At 39.2% G+C, this 21,862-nt stretch overlaps 1 protein-coding gene across 2 annotated transcripts in view; it reads left to right on the forward strand.

Moving 5' to 3' along the window:
- sema4c (sema domain, immunoglobulin domain (Ig), transmembrane domain (TM) and short cytoplasmic domain, (semaphorin) 4C) overlaps positions 1–21,862 on the forward strand; it is an 87,208-nt gene that overhangs the window by 53,825 nt on the left and 11,521 nt on the right. For both annotated transcript variants that reach the window (XM_088300998.1, XM_088300991.1), the window contains exons 4-9: positions 9,101–9,255; positions 15,939–16,001; positions 17,067–17,165; positions 17,421–17,517; positions 17,834–17,953; positions 19,880–20,031. In XM_088300998.1, coding sequence (XP_088157124.1) covers positions 9,101–9,255; positions 15,939–16,001; positions 17,067–17,165; positions 17,421–17,517; positions 17,834–17,953; positions 19,880–20,031 — 686 coding nt within the window. The remainder of the gene's footprint in view (positions 1–9,100; positions 9,256–15,938; positions 16,002–17,066; positions 17,166–17,420; positions 17,518–17,833; positions 17,954–19,879; positions 20,032–21,862) is intronic.

Here is a 21,862-nt window from a genome sequence, read left to right on the forward strand (position 1 = left end):
CACTGCTTCGCTATCTGCGTTGAGTGTCACTCATCCCCCGCCCCTGAGCTGATTGGACGGTAGAGATTAACAGCCTGGACCAGATGTCACGACCTGGAGTGTGCACTGTTGTCACACTGACTGTGGAAGAGCTGATGTGTGACCAAGTGGGCATGTGGATTAAAGTGAATATGCCACTCCAGGCTGCTCTTATGCAAAGCACTTCCTTGCAGCGGTGTTAAAAGGGTTTTACTGATACCCTGATTTAACGCTATTGGCCTTATGTGCAGAAACAGTATAGTCCATTTATTTAGCCTTAAAAGAGTGAGAGGAGTGGCGCAACGATGAGATTTTATACCTTTAAGTGACTTAAACACACTATTTTTGCTTTTCACACCCTGATGCACATATACTGAATGAGCAAAAGTACATTGGCATGCAACACTTAACCAATCACAAAGTGCACTAGACCTTTCTTTTGAGGATATATTTTCACATATATTGTATTTTATTCATGTATTTGTATGGAGAAAGATAATTTTCCAATTCTGTCTGCTTTGACGCATTCTAAAGTTTTCGGGCACCAGTTAGGATTTACCAATTAGTGAGTTGAGCTCCTGAATCCACCATAAATGCAGAAATTAGTTGATAATGCTAATAGTCGAAAGTTGTTTTTGTGAAAAATGAAAGTGTCTCTTATTTTGAAAAGCTCTGAGAAATCTGTATGTTCATCAATAGGAGTAGTATGCTACATTTCAGTGGAACGTCTAGTTGTATGTTACGGAAAGCCACACCTGTGCCAAGATTATCAGGATTCCCTCCATCCTAGGCCCTCTGCCCTATGGGAGGATTTCGGCGACCCAGTTAAGAAAAGAGATGAAAAGCTCATACTTGGCTAGACCAAGACTGTTTGCTGTAAATGGTTTTGCCTTCGAAAAATAATTAAAATTGAACAATCTTGCACAAATGCACTGTGTGAGAAATGCAGCTGCTATTAAGTATGACTAAAAACGTGAAGAATAATTACGAGGAGAGAATAACGCAACACAATACCCTAAATTCAAATCACTCGACTATAGGTCTCGTGCAAATTGAGTCAGTAAAAGTCAGAGCATGTCTAGAATTCCCAATTTTTCTTCTCATGCTCTCGTTCTATCTTCCACCTGATGCTCTTCTGCACTCTACGTCAATGCAACAGAGACCAAACTTCCATTCCTGGGTGTGTTTCTGTGTGTGCATGTACTGTATTTATTTTGTATATTTGGTGAGTTTTCTTGTAAAGTGGGCATCAACTTAAATGAGGGTTTGTCCGCGCTGCATGTGCGTTTGTCTTTAGTCTCGTGGCTCTGTCCTACCCAGCGTCTCTCCCTCCTGCCTGATTCTGCTTCCCAGTCAGTGTTTGTTACTACTTCAAAGGTCTCCTTAAATAGTCCTTTAATCATAGTTTGGTGCGTGAGTGGCTGGACGGTTGCAAGCTATAAGCAGTGGCTGTATATATTTATAGCAGACTGGGAGCTGCTACAAGGTTCATGAAGGCACAAGGTCTAAGGTCTTTGAGTAGACCTTTTCAGATAACAATGAAGCAACGTGGATCCCCTCGCTTCGCTCCCAGTCTCCGTCGTCAGTGTTCACGATAATTTGTCTCTGACATGGATGCAATATATTGTTTGATGTCATGAGATTAATTTCCAATTAATTAATTTCATATGAAAATGATCTTTTCTGCAGAGTTGAAATCAATCTTTCACAGCTGCTGCATTTAAAGATAATAATAGAAACTTGGGCTGAAAAGTTTTCACAATATAAGTGTCAAATTGGTCAATACCGATAGTATAGAATTTTTTTTTTTTTTTTTTTTGCTATTCAAAATAAGGACCCAGATGAAAATGACTGAATATTGGTAATTTTATGTGAGCTTGTAATATTTAACTTTTAATAAGAGATTTTTTTTATTAAATAGATTTTTTTTTATCCTGTACCATCTCAATAAAGTAAAGTTGAGTCCCATCCCGTGGGAATACCAGTATAGTGTTAACATATTTCCTACCTTAGATTATATTTGCGCATGCACATTCGAGACAACAGTCCTGTTTTTATTTTAATTCCTCATTTGAAAAAAAAGAACATTCAAGCAAAATGTTGTTCCTCTGGAGATTGGAGGATGAAATTTGCCGCTGTCTACTAGTGGAGACTGAATGGGTAGCAACAACGGGGAAATACCAGTATTTTGAATGTAATGGCTAATTGGAACATATAAAAGCTTCGTTAAAAAATTATTTTTATGAACTATGAACTTAACAAGTTCATTAAAAAGAAATGTTAACTGAACTTGGAACTAGTTTGTAATGAAAATGAACTTTTCCAACACTGACCCAAGTTGACGATGGCTTCTTTTTAGCTAGTTCATTCTGTCATAGGACATTTTTTACTTGTGTGACACTGCAAAGGTCACAGCTGGCTAACACCATAGCAAGCAAGTCTTTTACCTCTACACCACGTATCCATCCCAAGGTTTTTGATCATGTTAGTATTAGACTTTACGCTGTCAGGATTCTGGGGGTCGATCAACGATCAAAAGGTTGGAAAATGATAAACATCTGTTCGATCGGTAAATGGAGCAATATTAATATTTAAACAACTTGTGTATTTAATCTGCCGTTGACCGCGGCATGGGAATAATGTAATGTAAAATACCCCCCCAAAAAAACTCGCCACCTAGGGTTTTACCATGAATCGTGTGGAAAAGTGGTTAGAGCGATCGTTCCGAAGGTGCTGCTTAATTCAGTCATGTCATGGCTCCTGGGCTAAGCCTTTTTAATTGATATTGTGTGCAATTTCTTGCAGCCAGTCGGGAGTTGTAAATGAGCTGTTTTGTTTCACCTATTTATTGAAGAATTGAACAATTATAACAAAAATGATTGGCAAAACGATTAGGGCCTCACAAAAATATTCCGCCATTGCCCATACATACCCTGTTCAGGATAAGTGGGTGTGGATGATGACATATGACACACACAAAAAAGGTTACTATTAGAGTAAGGATAAATCGGAGGTTAATATTAAAAAGTGATCAAATTAATCTTAAAAAAACTTAATGGACTGGAATCGGAGGCCAGTTCATGCAGAAGCCAGTTGGAACATAACACGGTAGTCTCCACATCATACTAATATAATAAATTCACGCCCCACCTACTGTAGTCATGGTAAAATTGCCGATTTACGGCAGGCCCAGAATTCCTCCCGCCGGCGACTGCCGTTCACAGCAAAATGTATGTTTACATGTTCAAAAGATCTCTGATAATGGAACAAATGCATGAACATCACCAGTCATTCAGGTGGCCAGGTCTTATCTTGGTCCAACAGCTGTGAACAAGACACAAGGGTCTAAAAATAAGACATTAGCTAATTAGGCTCACAGAGACAATGCTAGCACAGAACGTGTTTTCTCTAAATGGCTTATTTGGTGGAGCCGATCAATGACAACGTTGGTACATTGTATAAATTATGATATCACAGTCGATCACCAATTTTGCATAAAATGCACAATTTTGACAGGTTTAATCCAAGCAATTGTATTTTCATAATATCTAATTAGTATGCACAATATAATCTTATTGCAAGAGTTGCACTGAGGCGATTGGTCATTTATTTTACCAGGGCTCGACAGTGCGCCCAAAGTGCTTGCAAAGGCTCCCATTTTTTCAGTGTGTTGGTTAAAAAATTCCATCCGGCACCACAGTACCAGGATATGTTTTCAGGCTCCTACTGGTACACACATCGAATGTGTTTGACTGTCAGACTGCACACAGAAGACCGAATGCATGTCAGATTAAAACCTTGCTCGATAAATTAAATAAATGCAAAATAAATATCTCGAATGTCTGGATATGTCATCAATCTGAACTAGCACTTTTGCTTTATAAAGGACGGCTTTCTATTCAGCTCATTTTGGCCACTCTACTTACTTTTACATTACGAGATTGGTGTTTAGGAACTGTAACATATTTACATGTCATACAGCCTGGATGTAGTAATTTCTCCTAACAATTGTGGAAGTGACATAAACACTTGTTTTTTCATTTATCGGAATGCTTTCAAAAATTAAATCCGAAGGTCAAACTCTACTCTGTTCTGAGAGGTAAAACAGGCTCCCTCTTTGTATTTACAAAAGTCAAATCCATCATCCCCCATCAGCACACAACCTTTACTTCTTTCCTGTGTAGCTTCCATCTTGTCCTCCCTGACGCTTTGACGCCCCGCGTCCCCTGCCAGAGGGACCAGTGCATAAGGCAGTGGCTCTTGATAACCAAAGAACACATTCCATAAGCGCTTTAAGTGCACCAGAAGGTGCTCGGAATGCATTTCCAAACGCTCTCTTTGTAGTGATTCCGATCAGGGTTTTATGCTGCCGATTCCGATGCGATCATCCATGAGTGATATTGGGCAATACCAATTCCAATCATATTGATTAGCTGCACATTTTTAAATTTTAGAGCTCCTCACTAATGATTATTTTAATAATTGATGAATCTGTCAGGTAATTATTTGTTGATTAATTAATGAATCATTAAAAAAGAATAATAAGAAAAAAAACATCGGATCGAAAGTTCCATTCCTTCAACATTTCAATTGTTTGAGCAATAACATTAGCATTGTCACTATTTCTAACACAGAAGTAAAATGATTTGCCCAACAATATTGAGCATGAAAGTAAGTCATCCTGGGTCACCATGACAATAACAAGGACACCATTCTCCTTATTGTTAACCAGTGTAGCTTTATTTTCAGTCTCCATCTCATTTAGAAATGAGCATCCCTCCACACAAACAAAAGAGGAGGACCTGTCGTAGAAACACCTGCGATTATGTCACATTACAAAATTAACCTCAGTTCTCTGTTTTCTGTTATGCCTTTTATTTGTATTCTAACATCTGTTTCACCCAATACACATCCTTTTATCTCTGCAGCATCTCATTTATGAATCATTCTCCTTTAGTTCTTAAAGTTTGTTGTGTGCGAGCATCAAATGGATCACACATACCGCTCACCAAATATTTTTTGGTCGCTTCGAATTAGAAACAGTCAATAAATGCAGCACCCCATACATACAAGCATAATGCTATATATTTACATGAGAGCAACAAGTGTGATCTTTTTGGCAACCCGCCAAAGTTATGGCCTCGAGTTCAGCAGAGTGTGGCGGAGGGTTTGTAGTACATCTAGCTTTATGTTTACACAATGACATTGAAACAGGCCGCATTTTTTGGGATGTTCAAATCAGCGACTAGGTCGTCCATAAAATTGCTACATTGGTGACTGTGTGTCTGTGTACATGCTTGCATGCAGACACAGATGTGTTCAGTCCTCCCCCGAGCATGCCTCCTGACTCCTTGGGTCACCCTCACTCATTGTACGTTCCCCCAATGTTTATACGCGCTTACTCCTCAAATAAGATGAACTCACTACTTATCTGCCACTTTTTCATGAAGCACTTTTACTCTCCTCATCTCTGCTTGTCAAGATTCTCTTCTATTTTCACCTCGTCCATATTTTACTGCCACGTTTCCAATGATATTTACAGCATGTTTACATTGGAAAACCACTGGATTAACAGCTGGATGTCCCAAGATGACCTACTTACTATTCAGAATGCTTTTGGCATATGAGCAATCGAAATTTGAACAACATATACGTATACTGTATGTATACCTTTAAGATGTCTCGTGTTGAAATCCCAATTTATTTTGAGACATTTTTCCCCGGACACTGAATAGTTCATTCTACTCTTTCCAAACGTCTCTGGATGTTTTCATAGTATATTAGCACCTTCTATTGGTGGAAAGTTGACACTGCAGATTTTCCCTGTTAGGAGCGTATCGCCATAGTGATTATGTTTTTACACCAGATGCCGTTCCTGATTTAGCCCATTCTCTTTTAAACCAAACTTGGTGATGGTGGGAATTGGGGTCGACCATACCCGTTAATATCGTTCGTGACTGGGATTTGAGCCTTCGTCCTGTGTCAAAGACAGCAATCCACCTCATTACTCATCTGCAATGTGTGGTCTCGCGTCACTAGTTAGAACGTCATTACCTGGAAATTTCAAGTAGCATACGTACTGTATGGTGTTTATGAAGTAGATATCATAAAACTGAAAACAGAAATCAATTTGTGTTAAAATGCAAGAACGCTAAACTTATTTTAGCATAGACAAATCTGTTGTCAACACATTGCTAGATAGAGACTCAGGGCTCTATTTTTATAGACAGTGCACATGCGCTTAGCCTGAAAACTCGCACAATTGTTTTTTGTGCAGGTGCAAGCCTTCTTTTGCATGTTTGGGAATTTGACAGACCATACTGCGCCATGCTGGGTGTTAGAGCAGACCGAATGGTTATTCTTTTAACGCCCCCGGTGTACCTGACAATTTGATGGCAGAAAGTAGGTTAATCTTTAGGCGCAGGTGGGATAACGCGATTTTGGAGGATTTGATCGAGGCGCAGGCAGACAGATTCTGTGCTCAACATGTCATTGTATTTAATTCAAAAATATGACAACAGTTTGTATCCATCCAACCACCTGAATTGGAGACATCAATTCATTGTTTGGTGGGGTGTCCCCACAATTGGACACCAACGATCACATTGGGTAGGCGGCCTCAGAGTGCGCACCTCGAACCACTGTGATCGCCCTAGCCATCTTTACATCGTCCTCTGGTGGAGGTCTGCTTGCAGCTCTTTATAAACCTACTTTGCACATTTTGATCTTCTGCATGGACTCCAGCGAGTCTAATTCTGCTTCCACAATGTGGACTGAGCACCTCTGATGAGCTGATTTTAAAAAGAATGAGAAGAGCCACTCTTATTGGCTGGGACGCGAGTCGGCTGTGTTCACACCCACAGCGGCGCAAACTCCCATTTCTATCAGCACACATTTACAAAACTACCAGAAGAAAGAAATTAAGTTAGATTAATTTGGCACCACTGAATACACAAGTTGTTGCTCTTGCTCAATTGTACTGTCAAAACATATGCATAACAAAAGAAAAGCAACACGTTCAACATAATAGGAGTGCATATTTTATCCTTTAATTTGACTGACTTTAAGACTGTGACTTGTGGGTCAAAAACTGTGATGGCCCGGTGTTGACATTTGGCATTGACAAAAGATGGCAGTGAGAATAGTAGAGATCAACATTTCAGCTTTCATCCCCCGATATTTGCCTCTCTGTCTGCTCTCAAAACACTGTTCACCAACATGGTACCTCTGAGCACCAGGTAACCCTGGGTGACCGTGAGTAGCCCTGCAAACTGTCTTAAAAATACACAGCTCACCGGTGATGGGACATTGTGATTGCTAGGAATGTTGTTGAGGTGATTATTACAAATTAAGCGGAATTGGATAATTCCCCGTGGCACACCTGATCATCTCAGAGCCCCCAGGTTGGGAATGACTGGAAAGTAGACGATATGTATACTCCCATGTGCATTACAGGGAATGTGGACGAATGAGAGGGTATTTGTTCCTGTCTTCTAGAGGTTCGATCACAACTAAACAACATTCGATGAGCTTGGTAGACCAGAGAAATTTTGAATCACAAGGTTTGGTGTTAATCAGCATCCTAAATGATCAACAGTCTATTTGTACCTGAAGAATTACATCCATTTTTATTGTGCCCTCATAAATATTTGTATGCTCATCTTGCTTACTTACGTCAATACTTTAATATTTTACGTTACATTAATACTTTCAAATCCCACAGATAATAGAATGCTATTTTATTGGAGGGTTTCAAAGGTCTAATTCATTCCATACATCTGTAAATTATTATTCACAGGCGCAGTTTCAAATTGATGCTGTTGAAATGTGCAAAAAAAAATAAATCACACAGACAGGCCATTGTAAAGATTCTAGATGCTTTTCTTCTTGCTGTTGCTTTCAAATCGGGTGCTTTTTTTGCTTCAGACCCAATGAAAAGAAGATCTGTTTTTTCAAAAGCAATTTCATGTTGTTTGTTTGTGCAGCCTTGGTTAATGGGCACACCTTATCACACTTCTGACATTCAGATCTCAAACATAACTGTTTTTCCATAAAAATGGCTGAATTATCTGCTGAAAGATGTAAACATCGCCAGTAATAAGGCTTCTCCTTCCCCATGATGTGAATTTTATCTACATTAATTGCTATCCCAATCAAACGGAAGTGAAACGAATATCCTTTATTTCACTAAGAGAAAACAAATATAAGTAATTGAGTTATCTTACCTTTTCCTTTTCCTACATGCCTGCTTTAATGAGGTCTTTAATGAAGTCAGTGTGTGATTCCAAAAATTCGCAATAAAGTATACCTTAACTCTGAAGCATTTCTTTCTGTGTTACTTTATTGTGGAACAAGCGCAGGCACAGCAGTTGCACAAGATCCATTTTCAAATACAAAGTGAAAGACTTTGTGGCTGTAATCTTTTTAGATACTCAATTAAAGACTCACTAGATGTGCGGAAGTCTTGGGTGACGGTATGCATTGCGCTTCACACGTTTGAAATGTTTTGGCGCAGTCCTACATTGTAAGACTACAGGAATTTGTCTTTACGTCGTCCAGTTTTTTTGTGTTTTTATGTAAGCCCCTTATGCAAACAAAATATCTGGTACTTCTCGTTTACCAGCTACTGTAAATGTGCCTTCTCCTGATGATGGTGTCCGTATACAAGCTGAGAGTGAAGAAACACTGAATGTGTTTACTGAAACTGCAAGAACAGTCAGAGATGTTCTTCTTTTTTTTTTTTTTTTATTGTTTCTATAAAAATGATGATTATTGCAGCGTAGGTTGAATGTAGGTGGAGGATGATATGGGCTAAAATTGAAAATCAGAATTACTCTCCATCTGTGTGTTGCTTAAGAACAAGAAATGTGTGTACTGGAGCTAGGTGGATAACATTAAGTTGGGGATGTGTCGGAGGTGCGTGGATGCTAGGCTTAGTGGTGTGAATAAGATGGAACATGGACACATTTTTAACGATTTAAGTGTGAAATGTTCTCTTTCAACCCTGTCATCTGTGTGCAAATGTGGCAAATGAAATGGTATAATGGCAAATGTTTAAAATGTTTCGTTTGTCTTCATCCAGATGTTTTGGACAGCATGGCCAGGTTCAGCATTCAGGGCGTGTTCAACTACAGCATGTTGACACTGTCGGACCATGAGAGAGTTTTGTACGTCGGAGCACGCGAGGCATTGTTTGCCTTGGACCCTAATGATATTAGCAGACAGCTCCGGCCACAGGTAACACACACATAACCACACACACACGCGCACACACACAACATACATTCTCCCTAAAAGTTTTGTTGTAGTTCCTTCATCTTGACACGGCCTCTTCAGATTTGTCCTCGTCTCATCCGAGTGCATTATCAGCACTGTGCAGTAGGGCTGAACGATTTATCGTTTTGGGACTGAAATCGCAATCTCAGACAACGTGATTTCAAGATCGTCAAGGCAATTTTTTCCTAAAATCGTTCAGCTATACTGTGGAGTACAATTCTCATGTCTCCCGCCTTCATTTTCACTTTATTACTTGACTTTCTCAGACCAGCGTCCTACCGATTACTTGAAACTACCGCAATAGCTGCGATAAAAAAATCAAACTGGTGCATGTTCTTGTCAGCATTTTAGAGGTTACAATAATCAAACAATTTTTGTCACAAAAATGCTTCACATAGACTACACAGTGCACTGTTGTCTGCAGGAGTTTTCGTTTAACTTTATCTTCACAGTGAGAACTGTCTAAAAGTGTTGCATGGAGTGCTGGATGATAAGGAAAAATTCTGCTCTCATGATGTAGGCCATTTGATATCATAATAATGATATACCACTAAATTTTTTCCGTTAATTTAGAAAAAATATATAAAACATACTAGTGATGGTAAACTAAAGCTTCAAATTTTGCTTCTTAAACCAGTTTTTGAGTCCTCTAGATAGCACTGTTGATTTAAATAACGCGGTCAAAAAAGGTCAAGTCAGTGTACTTTCACCCCAGTGTTTAACAGAGTGCCATACAGAGGATTAAAAAAATACAACTGGTTCATGAAGCAAATTTGAAGCTTCAATTTTCCATTGCTGGAACACACTATGACTGCTTACCCTTTCTCACTTTATTTCATGTTTATTTCGAAAAATGCATCTGGTACTCCTACTGTTGCTATATAAAATCAAATCTAAAGAGAAGCAGATATATCAATCCAAATAAAAGGAATAAAAAAATAGTGTTTCTGACATAAATTGATGACATTTTGAGAACCTTTATTGTGCTGATCTAAAAAGTCAAAATTAACACTCAGGACTGTATTGTGAAAACAAATCACATATACAATATAATAAGAATTCAATATACTGTATCCTTCAACTCAACTCAACATGAATATATTTTTTAATCTTCTAGGTCACTCCTCCCAGCTGCCGCATGGGATGCTGTAACATTTCCTGTTTCGTTATGTGTTTAGCATTATTTTGTATTAATTTCCATACCAGGCACTTCCAAAATTGCCTTCTATTTTGCTGCTCAACTCCGTTTTAGCGTTATTCCTGCAGACCGCTGTGAAGTGTACTCCATCACCCATCCAAGCATTAAATCCGGTCTTTCACGATCAATAACATGACGTTATCTTAGCAAGTTGCATGGCTTCTCTCTTCCCTCTGAATTACTCCTCATAATCTTTTCATGAGGATGATACTTGTTAACAAGTTTTGTTTATTCACTGCCACGGAGGCGAGTACTATGCCGCCGTTGAATTAGAGGAAAATGGGGAAAAAAAAAAAAAAAATATATATATATATATATGTATATATCCATCCATCCATCCATCATCTGTACCGCTTCTCCTCACTAGGGTTGCGGGGGGTGCTGGAGCCTATCCCAGCTCGCTTTGGGCAGTAGGCGGGGGACACCCTGAACTGGTTGCTAGCCAATTGCAGGGCACACAGAGACGAACAATCATCCGCACTCACACTCATACCTAGGGGCAATTTAGAGTGTTCAATCGGCCTGCCATGCATGTTTTTGGAATGTGGGAGGAAACCGGAGTACCCGGAGGAAACCCACGCAGGCACGGGGAGAACATGCAAACTCCACACAGGATGGCCGGAGCTGGGATTGAACCCACGCCCGAATATATATATATATATATATATATATATATATATATATATATATATATATATATATATATATATATATATATATATATATATATATATATATATACCATATTTTTACACCCACATATATATATATATATATATACACCGTATTTTTACAGCCACAAGATGCGCTGCAACAAAGGGCGCAACACCAGTTGAAGGTGCTATTTCCGTATTTAATGCATATACTAGGCACGCCGCACTACAAGGCGCTAGGTCAGCTGCTCGCGCTAGCTCAGCTGCTCTCGCTAGCTGATGCCAGCTCACCGGGACTCAATCCCCTAAGGGATCATTGTCACAGGTATCACCCCGTTTCAATGACAGATGTCATGAAACTATTTAGAGTCACTGCCAATAACAATGACTCTAACCAATAAAAGGTGTCTTGGCATTAGCCTACTAGACAACGTCAGGGGAGGGAGTTCACTGGTCACCACACTCCTTCGACTCACGGTTTCAAATCAAAACCAAAAAAAACTCAGCATACAAGCAAACAATGAAACAAAGAAATAAGATTAACACAAAACATGTATCTCTCATGCCATCTATATACCCAAAAGAAATAAAAATAACACAAAAAGATTATAGCAATGGCTTCTTGGGAGCCACTCAGCCTTAGCCAATCACATGGCTGTTTAGAGAGATGTGCTGTTGTGCTTTGGGCTTTTTGTCTGTTGTCTAAACCTGGGACGTTTCTTGCTTGCAATAACATAAATGATAAGACAGACTACAACATTGTGGACAGCTGCCCTTTTGTCCAGCTTTCTCCTACACCATCACCCAAACACCATAGTCACATCATGTATAAGTCACGGTCAATTCGAAGCATAGATGACTCAGACTTTGTCCAGCAGGGTGTGCTAACATGCGCTCCGAACAACCCAATGAGTAAAAGGGTTGATGGTCGCAAGTGATGCTTAGTCCATATAATGGGCGCGTCGCTTTACAAGGCGCTTTGTTTGTTTTGGGCAAGATTAGGGACTTTAAAGAGCGCCCTATGGCCCGGAAAATACGGTATATATATATATATATATATATATATATATATATATATATGTATATATAACCATCCATCTTCTGTACCGCTTCTCCTCACGAGGGTATATATATATATATATATACATATATATATATATATATATAATTTATTTGTTATTTGCAAACTGTTTTGCTTGTGTAGTTTGAAGGCGTACCCTGCATGCAATAGGGGCATTTTCAGATAAATAGTTAATAATTACAGGTTTGTTGTTATTCTTCTCAAAGTAGTAGTGTTTGTCATTTGCATTCACCCGCCTCGTAATTTTTTAAATTTCATTGCTTGTCAGATTTAATTTTGCACCATACTTATGTAATGTACGATAAGTCATTCCTCATATTTATGTTCAGTCCGGTACCCGGTGGCAGCTGTGTGGCATAAGATTACGCAGAGAATGCATTTGTCTGTCAAATCAAGCTTTTCTGACAGTCTTATAGATGTGCATCTTGCTGCAGATCACAAATGACGATAGAAAAATGACACAACAGACTTGAATTCTATCGCCGTCGCTATACTGTACATATCGTCATATCGCCCAGCTCTAGTTAAATGCAAGAATAGAAATTGTGACTATTTACTTCCAAAGTTCCTTATGCGTGATCCTTGATTTGGATGCAGGGAAGGATATAATTTCCTTTCAATTATATACCAAAATTGTACACTAAAAAAATAATCATCATATAGAGGCGTATTCTCCCGTTTGTGCTTTAGTCAATTATTAACATGCCTTATTGCCGCACATTCACCCTAATTTCCAGATTGTGAAATTTTCATGAGACATGAGAATTCTATAGGTTCATATGCAAATTGTGGCTTTTAACTTTGCATTGTGGATCAGGACGTTATCGTCAGTGACATGTGCAAGGCTCATCTACAAGCTACTTTCAAAGGAGCGTGTATTTTTGCATGCAGTTTCTAATACAACCCTAATTTCAATGAAGTTGGGACGTTAAACAGAAATAATGAACGTGTTAAATCTAAATGAAAACAGAATACAATGATTTCGTACAACCGTTTTAAGACATGTGCAAGAATTATGCCCAATACACACTCAACTTGTTATTGGGTGAATACAAATATCTTAATAGATGAAATTCCGTTTCTTTTATTGCTTTTATGAATTGTCTAATCCGAGCCCTGATTGCCACACTTCCTTGCGGTGTGTTAATTTAGACACTGTACTTATTTTATTCTTTTTGGAATGTTTAATTTTCTGATTCAAGGACATCTGAGAACAGACTAAGATGAAAAAAATGTAATAAAATAAATATTAAAAAGGCCAGATAATGAAAGTGGAAAAGAGTGTAAGAATCTATGACATGGGTCGTAATAGTTGTTGGGCCTTTTTGTAAGGGTAGCAATCCCGGCGGTGCCGAGATTGCCGAGGTGGACTCGTTAAGAGCAGACAGGGACAAGCCAGAGAGGGTTGCAAGGAATTTATTGTTCCGGCAAAGATCAAAGGTAACAAAAGAACAATAACGAGGTGCCGATGGCAAAACCGAAAGTGCTGGTGGATAACACACACCAGGGAAGAAACGCGATGAACAGAAAACGCTTGCAAAAGGCAAGAAAACAAGAACAAACGTAAATCGCTTACCGCGGAAGGGTAAGGAATTCCAATCAGGAAGCAAACACGACCAATAAGGGTTAAGGCTAGAGACGGAGTCGAATAACGGGCAAGAGGTCGAAAAACGCGTGGAGCACATAACAATGGCGAGAATAATCACTTGGTACATGGACGTGAGCAAGAGAATAATCCGACATCGAACCGTCGGACGCGGAGGGTTTAAGAAGAAGAGGTAATCCTGACGTGATCAGGGTCAGGTGCGTGGCAGGTGGGCGCGCCTCTCCAGGCGTGGCGGCATGCCCGGGGAAGAGCGCTGGAGAAACGCCCCCACGTCAGCTGGGAAAACATAAACAAACAACACGTGAGGCATGGGACGAGAAACGGGTCATGACACTTTTATTAGTCATTCCTGTTTTTCTTTTTTGAAAGCTCAGGTTTGCAGACGCTAATTGAATAAAACTGTCAAGCATTTTAATTCTTTCTTAGAATGTGTTAAAGTTGTCCTCCATGAAGGGTCACAGAAATGTTTTATTTTATTAACTGCTACTGTTGGCGAAATAGAAAATGGATTTCTGTGTCTCACTTAAATCAACTTGAAAGTAGCATTTGGATTAAAATGTCTCATTAAATGAAAAAAAAAAACATTATGTAACTTTGACAATGACGGAAAGAATATCCAATGTAAATGAGGGTCCTTAACTACTTCTAGATTTTCTTACTAAAACCTTGTTATAGATATACAGTGTGTCGATGCACTTGTGTCCAGTACATTTGTGTTCATAGAAACTTGACAATGTTGGTGAGATAAAAAATGTTTGTCTCTTGTGCTCAAATCATTTGTCGGAAAAATGTTTGCTTTTAAATGTCAGAATTGCACGTCTCCAAGTGTTTGGACAGCGAAGCAGCAGACCTCAATCCTTTGATCTCTTTATACTGCCCAGCATTCAAGTGAACTGATTTGATGTTGACTCAATATGTGCTTGTGTAACTTAATACATTTTCTGGCGTTCAATCAAATAATAGTCGTTTTGTGTATGTATAGAACGAAAAAGAACCACATGCAATTCAAATTGTATTTAACAGAAAAGGCATTTAAGGAAAGTCTGTTTTTGGGACTGAGGCTTTGTCATTTTTACAGGTTATTGCTTTATTTTAAATGTATATGTCTTAGCCTTTGCTTACGTCTCGTTCCATAATAGTTTCGTGAGCAGCCAAATATTAAAATTGTAATATGCGCTGCTTTTGGCAGATGAACACAAAAATGAATGCATATTGCTCACGCTTTGGCTCTGTTCCTCATGCGCTTATTCCGTCCTGTTGTATTGGCCAGATTGTAATATCTGGATCTCGTTTTGCTGAAATGCACTCTGTGGGAATTGTGATTGTTTGCCTCATACATGGCTGCCCACGTATTCAGAGGGATGATGAAGCCTCAGAGAGCCAATCTGCTTTGGCATTGGGTCGTCAATAATTGACCCGCATTGTGATCAATACAATTACAGCAGGTGAGCGAAGGCATAGTGAGCAGACTGCAGGAGTTGAAGGATTATTATCTGATTTACTGTAATGAGAAGTTATTACATGCTCACACAGAGATGTGCGCACAAACCAAGACGCATCATGCAAGCGCAGGCTGTTGTGGTTTATGAATCTTGCATTGAAGATAAGACCACCTGTTAACATTCCCCCTCGTGTGGAACGTCCAGGAAAGATGCCAGCGCTCCAAAGTTTTGTTCTCCACTGCCATCTGCTTATCACTCCGAATTTGCGACATTGTTTTGCTGCGTTAAACACCCCTTGGTGGACTTTAGTTAGTCAGTCATGTTCTTTGGTTGGTTCAATTATTGATGGATCTCAATAGACCCTGCTATAGCTTTGGCCAAACATACAGTGATGTTAACGCTTTACATTTCCACATGCTGCGTAAAAGCTGCAATCCAGTAACGATCCCACACTAATGTTCTTGACAGAATTTTCAAAATATGGAAATTCTGATATATTTGTATAGACTCTCAGTTCCGCTGTTGTTTCTAAAATAATAACCCAAATATTTGGAATGCCCTCAATCGTGTTATATTTGATACTTTCCGATACCAAAAGAAAAAAAAGAGCATACATTGTACTATATCTTTGTGACATTGTGTGGTTTCTTTCACTTGTACGCAGATCGACTGGCCAGCTCCATTGGACAAGAAGAGGGAGTGTGTCATCAAGGGGAAGAGCAACCAGGTAGACTAATGGAGAAGCATGGTTTTCTATAAGAATGCTGTTTTGAAAGCCGCAGCATGGGTCAGCAGCTCCAGCGCTACTTGCTGCGTCCACTAATTATTCCAGATATTTATTAAAGTAAATTGTGGGTGACATTCCTTTAACACAGGGGTGGGCAAACTTTTTGATTGGCAGGCCACAATCAGGAGCAGATGGATGGAGTGTTTGGTAACCTCACCTCATCGGAGAAAAAAAATACTTTTAATTTTAAATGAAAGTGAACAAAAGTGTTACAAGAAAATATGTCTTTGAAACACCACAGTATTTAGAAAATAAAACCTTAACCAGGTTAATTCATTTCATTAATTACAAGTTTGGCGGGCCGGATTAAAATGGCCGCATGTGGCCCCCGGGCCGTAGTTTGTCCACGCCTGCAGTCTAACAGGTTTAAAAGCAGCAAAAATCGTTGTCGAATAGTTGTCACTTTGTGTTTGGCATGGAAGCTCATTTTGTAGTGATTCAGAAGCAGCTGTTAGTACTCTGTGCTCAGTCCATCCATTCATTTTCCTTCTCTTGATGAGGGTCGAAGGCGGTGTACACCCTGAACTGGTTGCCAGCCAATCGCAGGGCACACAAAGACAAACAACCATCCGTTCTCACAATCACAACTAGGGACAATTTCGTGTTCTATCAATCTACCATGCTTGTTTTTGGAATGCAGGAAGAAACCGGATAGAACATGCAAACTCCACACAGGAAGGCCGTAAATGCACCTATGAACTAACTTGTCAAGTCAAGTAAGCAGTAAAGTAACCTAGTTACATATCAATCAACTAATCACGAATGACATTAAGTTATCTTTTCATGGTAACTGTGGCAGCACTGATTATCTAACTGTATGAATCCGCTACAGCTGTACCAACTTGTAATTCTGACAAGCAATATCGTGCTTGGGCGATTTCTGTCTGAATGGCGCAGGCGAATAAATGCCAGAATAGTGGCGCTACTATTATGCATCTCATGTCTAATTTACCAGGAAGGCAATGTGAGCGAGTCGGTTCTAACAATTCCTCCTCTGTCCCTCAGACCGAGTGCTTCAATTACATCCGCTTCCTGCAGAGCTATAACCACACACACCTGTACACGTGTGGTACCTACGCCTTTCAACCTAAATGCACCTATGTGGTAAGAAAGTGACACAGCTACTTTACATGCCAAGATAGAGAATCATATCTGACAGAACTTTACAACTTTATTGTAAAATGGATAATGCTGCTGTGTAAATAAATTCAATTATCTTCACATTGAGCTCGCTGAATTCATGTTTTTGTGTGTACATGGGATTGGAAAACATTTTATGTAGCCTTGTGTCATATATAATGTCATGAAACGTTAATGAAACACCTGCTTATTATTGAGTGTTAACGTGTGTATGTGCAGAACGCAGATTATTTCAGTCTCAGCACTGCTGTCCTGGAAGACGGGAAGGGCAAATGTCCATATGACCCTGCCAAGGGCCACACTGGCCTGATAGTTGGTGAGTCATTGTTGCAGGCATGTGTGTGTGTGTGTGTGTGAGCGCTGCTCCATCTCAACTGCATTTTGAGTTGAGGAAAAACATGATTTACAGTGTTATCGGAGCCATGAAACAACAAATCTTCACAAAGTACTCATGCAGACTTTCCATTTAGTTTTATTGCAATGCAGTTACTTGGAGACTTGAGTTCAGACTGCATGGTTTTAACTGAAACTACAGGAACCCATTCTTCATTTGTGGTCCACTAAAGGACTGCCCACCTAAATGATCTTTGCTTGATTATGATTTAAACCAAGCCTTTTTTTTTTTGGAACAGACAAGGAACTGTACTCAGCCACGCTAAACAACTTTTTGGGAACTGAGCCAGTAATACAAAGGAACTTGGGCCAACAGCACTATAGTATGAAGAGTGAATACTTGCCTGCATGGCTCAATGGTAAGTATGTCAGGAAAAAAAATTACTCGTACTGCATTAATGAAATACTGTGTGTAAAACACTTAACGTTGTATTTGAATATTTCTGGATTGAAGCATTGCATTAACAGCAGTGAATGAGTGCCTTAACTAGAACAGGGTAGTAAAAATGGGAAGGGTAAACCTTTAACGTGGTATTTTCCATATTAAAGGGATTATCAGGCTTGATGATCAATTTGTTCATATATATATAGATATAGATATATATTTCTTTTTTTTTTTTTTTTTTTTTTAAACAGGAAAATAATATTAGCAATTTTATCAATTGGTTTTGGAGAAATCAGTAAATAACTACTCTCAAAATGCCCCTTTCAAGTGAGCAATGTAGCTGTCCCCGCCTCACACTTCCTGTGTTTTGGTGGGTGTCACGGGAGTAACCTGACAATATTTGTCCATTCAAAATCATGGTCACACATTACTCATAATTTTCAAAAACGGTGATCAATCCGCACCAAAATGTATATGGATATCTCTACTTATGCCCACTTCAACCTCATACACACAATTTACTCCGCTATGTCTGACTTTCAAGAGAATGAGGAAATGGGCAGCATACATGCAGTAATTTCCTCGTGCCAGATTTGCTCTCTTTGATGAGTTGCCCAAAACTATCATTTTTGAAAGCTGAATTGTTCATCGGTCATTATGTATTAAATGTAAATCTTTTACTTCTTTTCCCCAAGTCCACCACTAGGGGGTACACCTTCCACCACCTGTCCACTTGGTAGCCACTGATACAGCCAAGGATATCACACAAAAAACATTTCTTACCTAAGATCATTTTGTACCGCACTACTGAGCTTTTCGAGGGGTTGAATTTTAGTTCTGACATTACATACATGTTTAGCCCAATCAAGTATCCCTTTAAAGGGGAAGTCAACCCCCAAATGTTCTTCAGAATATGTTCTTGCAGACCCACTAGCCTAAAAACTGTATGCTGATTAATGTTGTGTTTGTGGAAGTCCGGATTGGTCGTTATCTGAGCCCTGAGCAACTGTAAAGTCATTTTTAGTCACCAGCAATTGGCAAAATGGCCGCCGCCTGACATAGATAAATGGGGTGGATTTTGCAGATGTCCCAAACTTCTATAGATACTGCATATTAAAGTCTTCAGTTCCGTTATCGTGTTATACCATGAATTGGCACTATAGTCCTCATTAGTGCAGCCGTTTTAAAACAGTTTTCTCTTAAATTGAATTTCACAAACATATTTTTCAGCAGTATGAGCATAAGACACTGCTGACACCTGAATGAATTAAGGTAATCCCGTGAAATAAATTAGATAGACAATAGCGGCAGTTTCTTTAGGGCAGATTTTAATTACAGGAAGAAAAAAAGCCAGCAACGTCAAAGAACAAAAGAGAGAGAAAGAGTTGAGGAAATAAAGCATAGCACTTTGGCACTGTTTAATTTTGTTATCTTTTGAAGGAAAGAAATGAGAAATGTGGGAAGAAATGAAGGGAAAGGATGAGGAGGTCATAGCAAGTGGAATTGGTAATGAAAGGGCAGACATTACAATTGGCTCAGAGCCAGAAGAGAGACCGGTTGATGAGGGAGGAAATGTACAGATGAGGCCAAGAACTAATCTTAAAGTATTACAGGTACATTATCTGGATTTTTTGGGTGTCCTGTGCCTTAATGTTCTGCTTTAGAGGTAGTCAGTATGTGTTGAAAATAATAGCATCAGCATTGTAGCCAAGTAATGGTAAGCAATAAAATGTCAAGATCATTCACAACATGAAAAGAATTGCATAGAGTGACTACAAAAAAGAATGTGAGCGTCATTGCAATGTCGTCTATAAAGACAGAAAGGAGAAGTATCAAATGTTGCAGACAGTTTATCAATCTGTCTAGTAATATTGATATCTGCGTGTGTGTGTGTGTCTAGAACCAGACTTTGTGGGTTCAGCTCTGGTTCGAGAAAGCAGCGGCAGTCTGGATGGTGATGACGACAAAATCTATTTCTTCTTTGGTGAGCGAGCGTTGGAGCTGGACTGTGACACTGAGCTCAATGTGGCGAGAGTGGCTCGCGTCTGCAAGGTAAACCTCACACCACAGAACAAATGAAGCCAAGTTCGTTTGGTTTGGTTGGAACAGGTGTGTCAAAGTCACTGTAGTTAAGGGGCACATATACATCGTGGCCTCAATTGATCTCATCTAGGCTGTGCCAGTGAAATAATAGCATATCGTACTGTGCAAACTAAAGTAAGAATGTATAAGAAAATGATCACCTGCCCTTTGGCAATGAAAAAAAAAAGCCTACCAATAAATGTAAGGGCATTTGAATAACAATACGATTCACTTTTGGCTAATATTTTAATTGCCCATTGTTAAACGATTATCACAGCAAGAATTCATTTTCAAAGAATCATATTCCTTAGTATGCAAAAAGTGTCTGAAGGTGAATTTTGCAGGAGTTTGTCTAGACTACTGCTATCTTGCAGCCCACGCAAATGAATTAGTATCAAGCGTCACCTGAGTAGCAGGCCGTTTTGGAATGTCATTGAGCACCCAATGTACACCAAGTTCAAGCAATAATATGAAAAGGGGAATGTGTTATTAATCATTTAATTTCCAAGTTCAACCAACCAATCGGCATTTGCCCGCCCCTCAAAGCATTCCAGATGGGTACACGAAGACCCTTATGGAATTTATGTTGCTGACATACTGTACAAAGAAAACAGCATTTTACCAATTGCACGTGTTCCATTTTTCTCTTTCGTCTAATGTTTTGGAGGTGATATGCTGCATTCGGGTGTCTTAAAATTAAATGGGTGCAGTAGTGTAGGATTGATGACGTGTACTGTGATATTGAGTATTTTAACATTTTCATTGACTTTGCTTTGTGTATCAAGAATTAACCAGGCTCGAACAGAAATTTTCAATGACTTATTATGATTTCAATGACCTTTTATTTTGTATGCAGCCATATAATCTCTAATGTTGAACGTGAGCCAAATACCGCTGACGACTGAAATATGTCCCGCTCGTTTGTGTATCTCCCCTACATTAGAACTAGACACTGTAAAAATGGTTGTTATTTTAATAATGCTTTCAATGAATTGATTTCTACAATAATTCGAAGAGTTTGATGCCTGCTTTTGGCCTATTTATGAATGATTGTGGGCGGCCCGATGAAATTTACCAAAATCACGTGAGACTTACAGCCCCAGTATTCAGACGTGGTCCGAGCAGGCGTAACTTTAGACTGATTATCAGCCACCAACTTGTCTGGCCATATCTATAAAGACACATCTTTGGTGCACCGGAACAATCGGCTGAGTGTAGAACGGTCTGCCAAATTGGTAAACGCGTGCAGCGATGCTTGCGCCTGCACAAAAAATTTGCATTTCCACATGCAGCATCAATAAAAATAGAGCCCTAATTGCTAACAGGGTGAAGATGTGTGTAATTAAGCACACTGTATTTGCACCGTTTTATGGAGAAGGCACTTCAATGTCTGTCTATGAAAAACAATAAACCACTTTGAATGGAATTAAAAACAGTTGCCCACACTTGATAAGCATTGGAGCAATGACGTAATTCATGCATCCTGCTGATATTGGTTTTGCACCAGTGTGCTATGCCTCATTCCAACGGCTATACTATCACCATTACCATGTTCTTTATCTTTTCCCTCGAACGCACACCATCTCTGAGGACAATAAGAATGATATTCTTCGGCACAATGGCTTTTCTAAGCTTGTTATATAAAATCAAAGACACGATTGGCATATTTATGGTGTAACTGAATAATAAATCATTATTTTCCAGACACAGATGCTTATGAAATGTCACAATAGCATCTTTAGCTGCTGATCAAAGCAGCTGATATAACTCCTAATCAGCGTGTGCCACATTCAAGTCTCGT

The sequence above is a fragment of the Idiotropiscis lumnitzeri genome, chromosome 1, assembly GCF_059441095.1.
Source record: "Idiotropiscis lumnitzeri isolate Australia: NSW breed Sydney's pygmy pipehorse chromosome 1, RoL_Ilum_1.0, whole genome shotgun sequence".
Taxonomy (NCBI): domain Eukaryota; kingdom Metazoa; phylum Chordata; class Actinopteri; order Syngnathiformes; family Syngnathidae; genus Idiotropiscis; species Idiotropiscis lumnitzeri.